Raw genomic sequence first — 15,244 nt, 5'->3', positions numbered from 1 at the left:
TTTGACGCGGGAAGTATAAGAGGATAAAGTATTTGAGAAAAGCACCCCAGGAGCATTGGGTTGCCCAGAAGGAGGGAAAGTTGGGGTGGGGTTTTTTGAGCAGAGGAGAATCGCTTCTGTGCAATCACTCCTTTCTGGAGGAAACCAGACCCTGGCTCAGGCACCCTCCTCCATGGGAACCACAGGTTCTGCGATTCCATTTCCCCTGGATGCCATTCCTCTTTATTCACAGGGACTTGGGCAGTACCTGGGTGCAGGTGCAGTCCAGACGGGGATTTCCACAGCACCTCCCACAGACGCAGCGCCTTTGGAGCGGCTGTTTACCAGGAGGCTCCTGACAGGCACTTGTCCCCCAGATTATTTCAAGCTTTACCCCTTTAAAAATCTCCCTACCTGTCCACTACTGATTACTTCAGTTTACCTCAAAATCTTCATCCTCTGCCCTATAGGTTACTTCAGATATTACCCCCAAAATACGAATTTTGTCCTTGATAATTACCTAGACTGTACCAGCATGAAAATCCAATGGCTACTTTATCCCCAAATTGTTCATTCTGGCCCCTAAAGATTCAATCAGATTTTTCCTGCAAATTACTTATTTTTCCTTATAGATGACCTCAAGTTTCCCCACCCCGATTTTTCCCTGTCACTAGTGACTACCTAATTTTTAAATCAATTATGTCCATTCTCTCCCCTAGAGATTTTCTCAAGTTTTAGCCCCATAATTTTCCCATCCCATTCACTACAGACAGACAGCTTTGGTTTTACCTCAATGTCACTTCTGTCCCGTACAGATTAACTCAGATTTTACTCCCAGATTTTTGTTTTGTGGTTACCTCAATTTTACCTCAAAAATCTTCATTCTCTCCCCTCAAGTTTTACCCCCCAAAACCTTTCCTTCCTGCCCACTACTGAAAACCTTGTTTTTACCCCAACACATCCATTCTGTCCCCCACTGATCCCCTCAGATTTTACCCCCAAAACATTCAATTTGTCCCCTGTAAATTGCCTAGATTTTACAACCACAAAAAACCCCTAATGAGTACGGGGAGGACCTTTTTGAGGGGGGTCGGACCGCCCCGTGCCCTGAGGGGGCGCGCGGGGGGCGCCTCAGTGCGCACGCGCCTCCCCCCATCGCCCGCCGGCGCGGGAGGGGGGAGCGAGCCGCTCCGGCCGCGCTGCGCATGCGCAGCGCCGCTCCGCGCCCTCGCCGGCAAAGCCGCCGAGGAGAAGCGAGGGGAGGGGGGAGAGCGGAGCCCGGGGCGCATGCGCAGAACGGCGGCGGCGGCGCGGGCAAGGGAGGGAGGAGAGAGGGAGGGGAAGGGGAGGGGGGAGGGTTTATCGCGCGGCCGATTTTTGGTTAAAATATTCAAAATGGCGGACGGAGGAGCAGCGAGTCAAGATGAGAGTTCGGCGGCGGCGGTGGCGGCGGCGGCAGGTAATCATTACTGCGTTTTACATATTCATATTCATACTCGCGCGCGCGGGGCGCACCCCCCCCCCCCGCCCGCCCGCCCGGCCCCGCTTAGCATAATTTATTAGTACTCAGGATTATTATAATTAACGGCACAGGAGGGAGCGGGGGGGGGAAAGAGAAGGAGAAGCAGAGCAGCCTCCCCGCGTTGGGGAGACACACGCACACACACACACCCCGTCCCTCCCGCACACGGAGCCCGCACGCCGGGGCACCGGCCATGGGGGCGATGGGCGGCGGCGGCGCGGCGAGGCGGAGGGGTCGGGGCGGGAGGGAGGGGGGACACACGCCGGGAGGGAGGCAGGGGGGAGGCAGCCCCGCACCCAAAAGCGGTCGGGGGTGGCTTGGCCGCCACCCGGCCCGCACGCCCACAATAAACCCGCTTTACATATTCATGGAGTGGCGGGGGGGGAAGGGAGGGATGCTGGAGGAGCGATCCCGGCGGGTCGCCCGAGCGGGGCAGGGGTCCCCCCGGCGGCGGGGCGGAAGGGGCCGGGGGTGCTGGCTGCTGGCTGGGGCCCGGGGAGGCAGATAGGCTCGGTTTCCTTATCGCTCCCCTCGTTGCCCCCCCTTCCCCGCAGCACCCCCCCTCAGCCGGGGTTTATTTCCCCAGAGCCTGGGCCTTGCAGCGCGGGGAGGGGGGCAGGAGGAGAGCGTGGTTTGGCTTTTTCATGTGAAGCTCCCCCCCTTCCCTCGCGAGGGGCGGGTTCGGTGACTGGGGGTGCACGGGCAGAGCCCCCCCGTGCCTTTCTCCGGCTCCCCCCGAGGGTGGGTTTGCCCCCCGGCCCCCCGGGCCGGTCCGTGCCCCCCGAGGCCCGGCTGTGCCCCGGCGCTGTTTGCCCCGCTCCCCCTTTGCCCCGGGGCACGGCCGTGCCGGTCCCGTCCCTCTCCCCCGCGCTCTCCCTCTCTTCCCTCTCTCTCCTTCTCATTTGAATAATGTCTAATTCGGGGAGGTTTATATTATTGAAATGGCCGCCCGGCTTTCCCCGCCTCTCATGTTTAGTAATTCAGACCTTTAATAACAGCCACTCAGAGCCCAACGCCGTGTTTATATTTTACATTCGCCCCATGTGCTTTTGTGGTTCAATATGATTCTTCTTTCTCGCTCTCTGGCTTTTTTTTTTTAAATTTTCTTGGCAAACCCACAGGGCCCCGAGATCAAACCCAGGCTGTGTGAAGAGAGGAGGGGGAGAGCCAGGCCCCGGCTCCTCTGGCAAGCGCCTAGGCCTCACTCTGCTGCTTGATTTATTTACTAATAACCAAAATGACCCCCCCATCTCCACTCCACCCCTGCCAGCAAAAACAAAACCCTCCTGGGGCTTGAGCAGCATCAGATCTGCTCATAGATTCTCAAACACTCATGTCTTTTAAATAAGGAGCTTATTTTTAATTTATAGCAACTCAAGACTGTAAAGCTGTTCCTTTCATATCTGCTTTTCAGAAGCTTGGGCATTTTTGGTCCCTTTGTCCTTGATTCTTTTCCTTAAAGGAGAGTTGCTTCTAATTTACGTTTCCTGGCACTGAGAGAGCTATAGAAGATACACTCAAAATCTAAACAGCTTTCCTCCTCCCTCTGAACACAAACAGAATTGAATACATTGAAGATAATCTTATTCACCTTCTTTTTGCTTAATGTGGATGAGGTTTAACAGTGCAGTGTGTCAGATGCTTTTGACGCTGCTTGTATCTTTGACTGTTCTGGGTTGAGGCTTTTTTTTTTTTTTTTTCCTCTCTCTCTTTCATTTAGATTTGGCTTTCAAGACAGAAGATACCACTAGGCAGTACAGGGTCTAGAAAGGAAGATAAGTTTTCTGTGATTGTGTCATAAGAACTCCAAGTGAAAATTGAAATTAATCCTCTTAAATTGTCTGGAGTAATTCAGTTTTAAACCAGATATTAGTCTACTTAGAAATAAAACAAATGGGCTACTTGATTAGGGGGAGGCAGTAATTTAAAATAGAAAATATTTATGCAGGGATGGGTTTCAAATAAAACTGTGTAGGTTTTCATTAGTGACCATTGTTTTCACCCTGTGGAGAAAAAGGACCGAACAGCAGGGTACTTCAGAGTAGCAGTGCCAGATTAGCATGTAAACATCTTTGAAAACACTACTAGGAGGAGCGTTCACGTGCAAGTGCAGATGGCGTATTTCGTAGTTTGGTTCTAAATTTAATTTGTCACAAAATACTGCACTGCAGCTAATGAAAAGCGTTTTGATTTAAAAAATAGCGACTCCGATTATTTATCCTTTTTTCTTCACCCTCGGCAAAGACAGGCCTTGAATACAAGACGGGGAAAAAAAAAAAAAAAAGCTGTAGAAGCTGTAATGAGACTGTTCAGGTGACTGACTATTTCACAGACCAACAGCACAAGGCTAGCTGGACAAAAAGCAGTAATATGATTTCATGCCTTAAATAGCATATGTTTTTGCACTCGCTTCACAAGATGTGGTCAAGCCGATGATGTCATTGGCCAGAGGACAAGGTGCAGTTAATTTGATTTATTGACCTGGGGTGAGGTGTAGCACTGAAACCTTCTCATAGGGAAACCATTTATCTGAGGACAATTTCCTTTATAGCAGCAATTTAACCACTGCTGAGACTGTAGATATTTTATCCAGCATGATAAAAATGTACATTGCATCTTGCAAACAAAATTTCATTGTCACTGGTGTTTTAGTAATTTTTATAGAATGGAATACTGGACAGTGGCCTTGTGCAGTCTTATGGCTGAGCTGGGGTTTATAATGCTCAATTCAGGTATTTACATGCCAAAATACGGATATATTTCTCTCAAACATGTATCTGTGTGCCATTGTTGCAGCTTAAAATTTTACTGGAATGTGCTGGGGGATACAAATGTATCTTCATCAGTGAAGGCCATAGGCGACACGTTAGCATAAGGCACCTTTTCCCAAACCTTGGCATAACCTTCACTTGTCAGAAGGTGCCCAGACTACTGTGTGGATATTGCTGCTCTTGAGTGTTTGTCTGAGTCTCAGACTTCTGTGGTAGTTTGTCTGAGGTAGGTGTCAGATTTTAATCTGCTCCTTGGACCGTCTTTGGGTGTGTCAGGTCAGAGAGTAAAAGAAACTTTTTCTTCTCTATTGTCTACCTGGGTGTGGTGAGAATGGACGGTTGTGCTACTGTTACAGTGTTTCTTAATTTTTATCGGGAGAATATACTCTATTTTGGCTGTCTTTTCAGCTTTTAATTTATTGGAGACAGAAGGAAGTGTCCTCCTGTGAAATAGTTCCACCGCCTGATTACATCTCCTCAGTTATTAACGTGATGCTACATTTTTTATCTTTTCCTTTTTTTTTTCTTCTCTTTTTCAAAACTGACTAAAACTTAGCAGTCTGACAGCTGGTTGGAAAACAGGCCGAGCTATGCCAGTAGCTTGCATGTGGAGCAGAATTAGGAATGTGTGTGTCAGGATGGTTTTAAAACTGGCGAAGTTGAAGCTTCTCTCTTGCTTCCCAGAAGGAAGAGGGGAAAATCTAAGCTTCCCATCCTGTTATTTAAATAGAGAAAAAAAAAAATCTCAGGCTTGCTGTCAGTATCAATTTCTCCAAGATTAGCCTGGAGCCGTAATTCAAGCAGCAAATGTTAATACTGGCTCTCTGATGCTAGATGTGGATACCTTGTGAACGCTTGTGTTGGTGAACATTGTGGGGATGTCTGGAGGTGCCTGGTTTGATGGGATCGGTGAGGTTCCTTCACCTTGGTCTGTCTGTTAAACCCAAGGAAGCACCAGTGTACGCAGTGCCTGTGTGTGAAGAAGTGCTGTTCCAACTTTGTCTTGATCATAACAATTTATTGCCCAAAGAAATGAGGTTTAGAATATCATTGTCACTGAAATAACAATTGTCAGATTTCAAGTGGTAAATTCCACATTTAAAGTAGCACACTTTGGCTGTTTTCTTTATATCCAGATCTGTGAGGATGCAAAGAGTTCTGGAGTAAATGTTTTTCCCAGGATGCTGTCCAGGATGTTTTGGTTGGGTTGATCTGTCATCCAGTTTCTTTCTGTTAAATAGGGTGCAAGCCCCTCTTAGGTAGGTTTGTTTACTCTCCTGGTTCTATGGCAAATTTGCAGTAATTTTTTGTATCATGCACTAAGTTTTCATTTGCTTTCCTTAAATTTTGATTCCTGTGGAGTTCATGATTTCAAAACAGGTTGCAGCATCATTTTCTATTCCTCTTAAACTCTTGTTGCCCTCAGGACAATAATCTTGATACTTCTATTTTATACAGCTGACAATTAGACAGCCTCTACTCCTTGCACTTACAGCTTTATTATTTTTATCTTGAGAGAATCAGTGACAGTCCTGGCAAATGACTGTCTTTTTTTTGACATACGTATTTTGAGTCTTGGTGACAAAGCTGTTGTCAAAAGGTGGTGTTGAACAAAATTAAGTATGACTTGAGCGTCCCAAATGTGATGTGCTTGGCTGTGCTTAAGCTGGAATGTGAATGGAAGACTATCTCGTGTTGCTGGATAGACTTACAGTGCTGGCTGTTCCCTACTGCAGAGATTTGCTTCTGTGTTAACAAATCCCCCCCTTTTCCAAATGTGCTTCATTGTTATACAGAGCAAGTTAAGTGTGGGAATTGTTGGGCTAAGTGTAGGAAATAATTTAAGGGAAGATACTGGTCTTGGTTAAGGTGTGTTAAATAATTGCTGGCATTTCACATGAAACGGTTTTACAATGCTAATCTGAGGAAAAAAGAATCTGTAGATGTATTTTCCTTTCTGTAGCTCTTTGCATGAAATTTCTTGAATTGTGTGAATAGGCCCTCATGCTGCTTCATGTGCACTTATTTTTCTCTATAGAAAAGGAAATAATTACTTAACATCTCAGTATTATTCCTTCCCCTAGTTTCTTATTTCACAACTATCTAGGAAATATCCACATTTGTTAACTGTATTATGTATGTGAGCTTTATAGTGCATTAGAAAGTCTTTTCACAAGGAGTTTTTTATAGACTGCTACTGACTAATTGAATCAGTTTAGGGTTAATAACACAACTGAGTGATGAAGTGTTGGTTTGGTGTAGAGGATTTACTGGGTTCCAATCCTGAGTTTGTCACCAATTTTGCTTGCTTTGCTGTTCTGAGCTGAATCTGTGTAATGGGAATTATAGAGCACATTTTCACAGGGATGTTGCTGGGGGAAAAATTAGCTAATGTTTTCTAGTGTCTCTGAGGGCAAGAGAGCTGTGGTTCTTGTGCTTTTACATGCAATGATCCAGGCTGGTGCCCAGGCTGAACTTTGCCGAGGATGTTTCGGTGCTGGCACTGGTGGCACACTCCCGTCAGCGGTGAAGGCCTCCCATTGTACAGGCACAGATTACTGTCAGTTCTAACTATGGTGTGATGCAGATCTGCTCCAGGGTATGCGTTCAGTGACAGCTTAAATCAGCCCCAGCCTGTCCTCATCTCCCTGTGTGTTCCTGCCTCCTTCCCTGCACTGGTGCAGATGCTTGCTGGATTCCTTTGCTGAGCTGGTTCAGGGAATTAAATTGGCAGAAAACAAGCCTCGCCAAAAATAATGAATAGTTTTTTTGTTGGTTTAGCTCTTTGAACTGGCTTACAGTGAGATTAGACAAATAGCAGTACCAATCAAGGAAGGGACCAAGAAGCATATGTGTTGACCCAAGTCTTCTCATAATTTCATTCTCTCTGATGACTTTCCTGTTGGCATGAATGGGGACTCATACTCTCAGCCATGTGATCCTAACACTTGCTTGGCACATGTCCTAGGACTTAACTGGATTCCAGGATGCTCCAGGTTAACTTGCCAGCCTGGTGGAAAACTAGCTCCAGATAATTTTGTCTTTGGTTTATGAAATTGGCTCCACAAAGACCTTCAAGTGCAAGCAAGGGGTAGGAAGAACCATTGAGTGAAAGTGGAGGAAAGGAAAAGAAGGAAGAGAAAAGAAGCTTCCTCCTTTTAAAAGCAGCAGTATTCTGGTTAGCTTAGTTATATAGCTTTGCTTTTAGATTGATATAAACCACTGTGAGACCACAGTTGATTGAGTTGATGAGCTGAACTTGATTTGAAATGGTGCTGGCCAAAGGGAAGCAGTGGGAATGTACAGCTGTGGGCACTGTGCTGGGCATTCTCTTTTAGCAGTAGGCTGTACATACATCATGGAAGCCAAAAAGAAAACTGCACCTAAGTAGAATAGTAGCTTGGAAACCAGTAGATGCTGAAAATTTGGCATGGTTTGTACTGTCATAGGTATGATTGCATTAATGGTAGCAAGGGCAGAAACTCCAATAAAAAAGGTGGATGAGACCCTTAAGTGGTTCCCATTATTTTAGTGCTGCTTATAGTGAGACACGTCTCTAGAAAGGACTGTGGCTTTAAAGGACATATTGACAAAAGTACTTGGGAAATTACAGACACCATTACTTCTGCTAAATTTTGGACTGACATCCTTTTAAAGCGACCTTAAAAAACCCCCCACCAAACCCAAGCATAAGTGCTTCAGCCATTTAATATGATCACTCTGAGGCAGATGTATCTTTTCTATAAATTGTAATATTGTGACAAGAAACCTTTTGCTCATCATTCCTTTTATTTTTTTCTTCCCAGAAATCTGATTTGGCTGTATAGAGATGAAGTAGCATATATAGCATGTTTGACACTGTATGACAGGGCATGAAGCTTTGGAAAAGGAAGATATGAACATCTGAGTTACTAAAATAGTAAATACAGTTGAAGACTTAAAAATAAGTGTAAAAAAACCTGTTGAATCAGGCTGGAGGTGTAGCTTGCTTCTTTTTCCTCCTCCTTTTCTTTGAGGCTGCTAGGAAGTCACCATCTTCTTTGCAGTGAGCTCCTTTGCTGTTTGTTCTCTTTGTCCTTTCGATGATTCAGTTTTATTTGAAAAATACCATGTGACTTAGTAATTTGTGCCTGACCATACCAGTGTGAAGTTGTGGCTTTATACTACTTGGCTGCAGCAGAGGGAGAGGAGTGTACAGTGAATACAGGTAGAAATGATTCACATGTTTGAATCACTTGTTTCTACATTATTAGTTAATACAGTCTACTGAATGGGAAATGAGATTCAAGTTTCTTTCAGGAATTTTGTTGGCAAAGATTCATTTATAAGTATTCATAATTTTGTTGCTGATCTTTAGTAGGTTGTTTTTATTTGAATTTTAAAATGTAGGTTTAAATAGATATTTGGATTTTTCTAAGCCTGCAGAGGGATGGATATGCCAGTAAATACTGCCTCCCCTCCCTACCAGCTCCTCTGGAAGCATTTCCCACCCCATCCTCCAATGCATGTACACACACCTGCATGTACACACACCTGCATGCACATATCTTTTGAAAAAAGTAACAGAAAGCTTGGGCTGGGGATAGCTTCTTCTAGCTCTGATTGTAATAATAGAAAACCTTAGTGTTTCTGATTGTTGTTTCTTGTTCTCCTGCACCTGTTAGTAGGTATTTCCATTTGGGTGCTCTTTAATCCATTTCAATTAAAATCAGCTGAGTTATTAAAGGTTGTGATCTGAATTGCCTGAAGTAGCCCAGATTATTCGAATTGAAACCTATGAGGGTTCTTTGGGGTTGCTTTGTCATCTCACCTGAGGGTACAGTTCATGTTACACTTAATCCAATTGAAGGGTGGGCTGCTGCCCAAAAGAAGGGGGAGCATAAGCATGGTGAGTATTTGGCTGCGGCTTTGTGGACTGTTGTCCCTTTTGACAGATACTCTGTAAAACTCTGTCCTGGCTTCTTGCAGAAATGTGTTGGCAATTGTATGAGAAGATAGGAGAGCAGAGGGAACAGTAGCTTTCCACTTGTAACATTTGTTTCTGAATGAAGGTATCTGTTAGCGGTGTTGGAAATGTGTGACCCTTTTTGGCTGTTATTGACTTTGTAATGATACTTTCCTGTTTTTAATGATATGTTGATCTGAGCTACACAAATTAAATTGTTGTATTTCCAGTATCCCAAGTGAAGCATGCAACTTACAAGAAATTTCCTTTAAAAGGAACTTTGTAATAAGAACATCTTTACCTGCTGTTCCGTTTCAGTCCCGTTACAGATATTTTAGACAACTTATGGCAGCAAAGTTAGCTAAACTTGAGAGTTTAGGAGTATCTTTTGGAACAATGGAGAAATTCTGCGTATTTAATCTGAGGTTTAGTAGCTTCTGACTTGAGATCAGTCACAGTGTGACACACATCCCAGCTTGAATCCCTTCATCACTAACCTTAATTCAGCTCCTGGTTTCCTGCCAGGATGGCTTTGCTTTGGTTGGGATGGGTGTGCCAAGGTAAGGAAGAGAAGACATCAGCTGCCAGGCTGCACTGCTGCCCATGAACCCTGGGCAACCACTGCCCTAGGCAGCATGGCCAAGTAGCCATGACTGTAAGACAGGCTTCTAGTAAAAGTTCTCATGTGAGAGCACATCAGGTGGAAGAGTATGAACTAGAAACCTGGTTGTTTTTTCCAGTTTGGTTTTCCTGATTGGTTTTACTCAGTTTTGAAAAAAGCGACACTTCTAAAACATTTTTCATGTATCTATTTACCCTTTTTCCTTGTTCAGTTTGTGCAAGGAGGTACAAAGAAGAGCTAAGCATATTGTTCTTTACCTCTGTCTCAGTCATGCTGGACTTCAACTTGGTGTTTAGGAATATGATCAAAGGAACTATCCCTGTGATTGTCCCATTTTAATACTCTTTCATAGTTGCCTGTTGTTGGTGGAGAGTCAGGATAATAGATCTCTGGTCAGAGCCAGGATGGTGATTTTACAAACAAAAAGAAAATACCTTCCCTTTTATTTCCCAGCACATCCTAAGTTTTGTACCTGACTTCTCTCCTAAAGTGTTCAGGAGCACTGTAAAAGAGTTTAAGGAAGATGATGTTCCTTGTCTGCTCTGCACATTTTCAGCTCTGGGGAACAAGTGTGAGGTTGCTCCAAGGGCTTTCCTAATAATTTGGGAGAGTTGGAGAACTGGCAGCTCCTTTTGCTCTCAAAGTTTGTGCGTATAAGAGGGTGGGTGTTAAAAATTCAGTGTCACTGTTACTACTGTAAGAGATCCACAACTGAGCAGATTCTCAGCTCTTTAAGACAAGTTGAGGGTCTTGAGTATGAGAGTTATCCTACAGACAGAGACTGGAGAAATCTGTAGATTTGGAGTTATTTTTATTTCCATACTATTCCTTTATTCATTATGCTGGGAGATTGTGATGTTGTAAAGAATATCTCCTCTCAATTCTAAGAAATTAAAATGCTTTTGTGATTCAGTTTGGTTTGGAGCCCAGTTGCAATGTGGCTGCATCTTACATGTTCAGTTCAGTGGTGCATAAGGGACTGGTTCTAAATATACTAAGGTATGAATAAAGGCCAGTGCCTCAAAATTTGTTGAGATCATGCTTTAGCCATGCTTGGTTAGAAAAAACTATTTCATTAATCTCATTCTAAGCAGAGTTAAAATTCATCCAGGCACATGTTGTAACACATTTTAATGGTATCTAGAGTAAACAGTAATTATTTCAGTTACCATAACAGTAAAAAGTAACTATTTCTAAACTAACAGCTAAATTTAGTGGAAATAATGTTGTATTTAAGTGCTTTTACACTCAAGTTTCCTGTAATTGTGGGTAATGGACTCCCAACAGTGGAAAGAATTTGCTATATAGGAGTTTGAATGAAGGAGTTGTAATAGTTGTTTGGCATCTTAAATTCCCTAGCCTTTCTCAACTTGATTTGCTGGGGGAGAGAGGAGGAGCAGGTGGTGTTTCTTTGTGTTGTGGTGTCTCTAGTTAGGTTTGCAAGTGGTTTAGGCATCTCTACAGATCCTAGTAGAACATTTTTAGTTGTTGCTTCTGTTATAATAGTGATAAATGAATAATACAAGAAAAAATACGAGGTGGGTCAGCCCCTACATGTCTGCATTCCCCTATCTAGTAGTAACATAAAAGTTAGACTTAACAGAAGGACTGTTGGGGAAGACCTAATTTAACAAGTTCATTTTAAAGTCATGTAAAAAGCTTTGTAAAGTCTTGAGATAATCCATAATTTTCTGTGTGCACTCAGAGAAGACACATTCGTTGCTTAAGGGATCAATTAATCTGCCAATCTTTCAAACAGCAAAATCAGCTGCAGACACGGTGGGGTTTTTTATTACTTATTAAACAGTGATTTCATATTGTGTAAGAGCTGGAAATGCAGTGTCTACTAATGAGGAAGGGAATGTCATTGCCATTTGTCCTGTGTTTATATCACAGATAGGTTTGTGAATTGTATAATATGGACACTTTAAATTTACACTCAGTTGCAGAGAAGATGATTCTGCATTTGTAATGTACCTTGCTTGAAGATGGAAGCTGATAAAACTTCCTTAGTTTTCTGCATTCGTGGCAGTTGTTGTAATTGTATTTGGTGTATTAGGATGTATAGTTGGAATCACAGTTGTATTCATCAAAGGCAGCATCTGTTCCTAAGATTTTAAAAAACCTGTGAAAGACTGTTCATTTCTTTATATTTCTGTGGGAGGGAGTACATTGGCACATTCCATGATTTCCTTAGAATGTGTTGTCAACTCTAATAATTTGCCAAGTACACTTCATATGGTGAAACATGAGTTAAACTTTTTGTGGTGTCATCATTTGAGTAGTAGTCATCATTCTTGGTTGTGTGAAGTAATATTAAGAGAACACTGAGGACAGAGGCATATGGGATACAGCTCTACTAATCCTCAGTATCTGAAGCTCCTGGTTTTATTGTTTGTATTATCTTTGTCCTGTGCTCATTTGTTGAGACAGTCTTTATAAAGAGGCTGGAGAGAGCAGGTTAGTGCAGTACTTCTGGTCTTTCATTTTGGTGTCATCAGGGTACTTGATACCAGTAGAGAAAGTGTCCTACAAAGGCACCGGGCTAATGTGGAAATGTGCTGTTAATTGGTAACTAGGGCAGTTTTTCTTTCTTAGAAGCTGAGAAAACCCATCAATGTGTACTGAAAACTGTTTAGACACCCTGGCTAATTACATGTAGTTATGTGTAAGTGTTCTTTGGTCCAGCATTAATTTATAGATTGCTCTTTAAGAACCATTGAGGTAGCAAATAAGTATACTTTACTGTACAGCGTGGTCTGGTTGTTAAAATTTGTGTTGAAACAATTTCTTTGGAGCTAATCAACCATAAGGTTGAATTGTGAAACACTATCTGCTATTACTGACCTGCAGCTCTTGACTTTTGTATTCAGCAAGTTAATTTGAAGAAGTTAATTTTCAGATGTGCTTTCCTTCATGTGTGTTTTTAATACTGATTTATTCCCACAGATATTTCAGCTTGCAAGATCAAATGGGGCACTTGTGCATTTTATATGTAAGTGCTACTCACAAACATAATTGTGACCTGATAAATTGGCAACCGCTTCTTTTTAGTTTTAGAAGCTTTTATATTTGTGAAAGGGGAGGAGCTGGAAATAGCAGATCTGCCTCATTTTCAGAGGAAAAGGGTTGAGGTTTTTATTTACAAGGAAGCTGTTGCAGGAGCCCTGCAGATTTGAAGCTCTGTGTTTAGTCAATGTGTGAAAAACCATGACTGGGATTCGAAGGCGCTGCTGGTGCACTCCTTAAACAAAAGGAACCGTGGGCTCCAAATGTGGAATATGTTCTTTATCAGTTAGTTCTGCTATTGTGTGGCAGTTCCAGTTTGAATGTCTCTTGCTTGTTGAAATAAGAAATGGAAAATGTTGTTTACTGGAGGATTTTTGATTCTTTTTTCCCTCTTGTTTCATGTCTAAACTGAATTTTGTTGTTTCTGACTGCAGTCATATGCATAGGAGAGGAAAACACAAGAAGAATTACTGTTCTGAAAGAATTGAGGGACACTGGAAGGAAACCATAGTTTTTTCAATTAGACTCTTTTTATCATGTGTATCAGACCTCTTTATATGTGCCACTGTGTTTAAAGTCTCACACCAGGTAAACAAAACAAGAGGTATAGAAAAAGCAGTCCACTTGCAGTAATATCTTATTTCCTGTGTTGTTGACTGGATTTTGTTCAAATAAGAACATTTATTTTGTGGCAGCACGGGTGCTCCTTGATTCTGCAGTGAAGGCAGTATTCTGTGCTTGATACTAGCTAGTTGCCATGGCAACAATTATGATGTCATGAATTCAGTACAGTGACTTCACTGCAGTGTATTTTATCTCTATTCTCAGTTTTCTTCAGATCTTTCTAGCAAACCAAAAAGCACCTACCTGTTATAGTGTGACTTGCTTATGATGTGATTCAGCCCAAGAAGGTTTGCTGATAGGCAGGAAGAGGAGAGTACATTTTTTAATCACTCAAATGTAGCGGTTTTCGTCTAAGAGAAATCTATTTTTAAAACCGAAAAGGTGAGAGTAGCTGTGTCCTGTTATGTGTCTTCGGCTAGAATTACTTGTTCAATCCTGGCTTGCCTTTCTTATTCCTGTATTCTTTAGGTGAAACGTTTTCTTAGTCTCTTTTCATGGGTTTGTTGACCAGCAAATTGTAGCTGGAAACTTCCTACCCATCAGCTTTTGGAAATGGTCAGCTGCTTTCAGCCTTCTGAGCACTTCCATTTATCACCAGGTTGTGTACCTCCATTTCACAGGTAGCAGAGTGAGCTGTTGAGTGCATACTCTGTCCTCTATTGCTTTCTGATAGTCAAAGAGAAGTATTTAGCATTTTTTCCTATTTCTGAAAATGATATGATTTCCAAATTTAGCCCCAGTAAAAATGCCAGTAAAAACACTGAGTTTGACTAGCCTGTGTTTCTTTTGTTGACATAACTGTGTGTCTGTTTAGAGCTGGCTTATTGGCTTAACTCAAAGGTTGCCTGAGACTTCTGGGCCATCTGACTTTACATTATTAGTGAATAATGTAGAGTGTGTTAAAGTGGTATGCCAGGTTTTTTTTTGTACGGGTTTTTTCCCCCCTTGATATGTAAAAGGTCCTTCACCTTTGGCATAGTTTGACAAAGATAACCTCTTCATATAGATGAGGCCTAACTGTGTTGTAAATGTCCTGGAAAGCCTTTGTAGTAACAGGAGAAAAATGTAGGATGTGCTGAGTTATTCCCAGGGCTTCTTGCTGTAGCACTAATTTGCATTAAATTATATTGAGCATAAAGCTGTTTAGGCAAGGTTAGAATTAAATGGCCTCTTCACATTTTTCTCCTGAAGAAAGATAGAGATTTGAAAAGCAACCAATAGGAAGGATACTTCCACTGGGAGGGTGTCTTGGACAGCACATGAGGAAGATGAAAAACATAATGGGAAAAACAAAGTTGCAGTTGTTTTTCTGCAGAAGAAAAATAGTAGCCTGTGTAGCCTGTCATTTGTGGTAAACATATCACAGGAGTTGAGTTGTGACATCCTGCAACTGCAGTTAAGAATATGTGATTGAGATGTTTTTGTTAACGAGCTACTGACAGAACAAACTACAAAGTAGTGTCACAGGTACTGTTGTTCCCATCACCTAAATGCAGCGATCTTGTACTTGAGGATTTGCTGGTTTTTGTTGCTAACAGCTGTGCTTAGCAGCTTTTCTTTAATCAGCATAAATGTGCTGGTGATGGGGTAACTTGTGTTAAATTCTCTAAATGCTTTTTCAAAATTGTTATAATGTCTGTGCACATGGAGGGGTTTATTTACTCGAAAATGTGTCATGATTTGATTTGTTGAAGTTTTTGGTCTTTAGACTCCTTAGTCTAACCCTTTGTCATTTAGGTATTGGGGTTTTTCACTTGTTTCTTTCTGTTAAT

At 42.4% G+C, this 15,244-nt stretch overlaps 1 protein-coding gene across 4 annotated transcripts in view; it reads left to right on the top strand.

Moving 5' to 3' along the window:
* Nucleotides 1–1,365: 1,365 nt before the first annotated feature.
* POU2F1 (POU class 2 homeobox 1) overlaps nucleotides 1,366–15,244 on the top strand; it is a 107,255-nt gene continuing 93,376 nt past the window's right edge. For 2 of the 4 annotated variants that reach the window (XM_056487351.1, XM_056487341.1), the window contains exon 1: nucleotides 1,366–1,438. In XM_056487351.1, the coding sequence (XP_056343326.1) occupies nucleotides 1,375–1,438 (64 nt within the window). In that variant the 5' untranslated portion in view covers nucleotides 1,366–1,374. The remainder of the gene's footprint in view (nucleotides 1,439–15,244) is intronic. The other 2 variants (XM_056487377.1, XM_056487369.1) reach the window with 1 other exon arrangement.

Source organism: Oenanthe melanoleuca, chromosome 1, assembly GCF_029582105.1.
Source record: "Oenanthe melanoleuca isolate GR-GAL-2019-014 chromosome 1, OMel1.0, whole genome shotgun sequence".
NCBI classification, from domain to species: domain Eukaryota; kingdom Metazoa; phylum Chordata; class Aves; order Passeriformes; family Muscicapidae; genus Oenanthe; species Oenanthe melanoleuca.
This window is presented reverse-complemented; position numbering and strand designations above follow the sequence as displayed.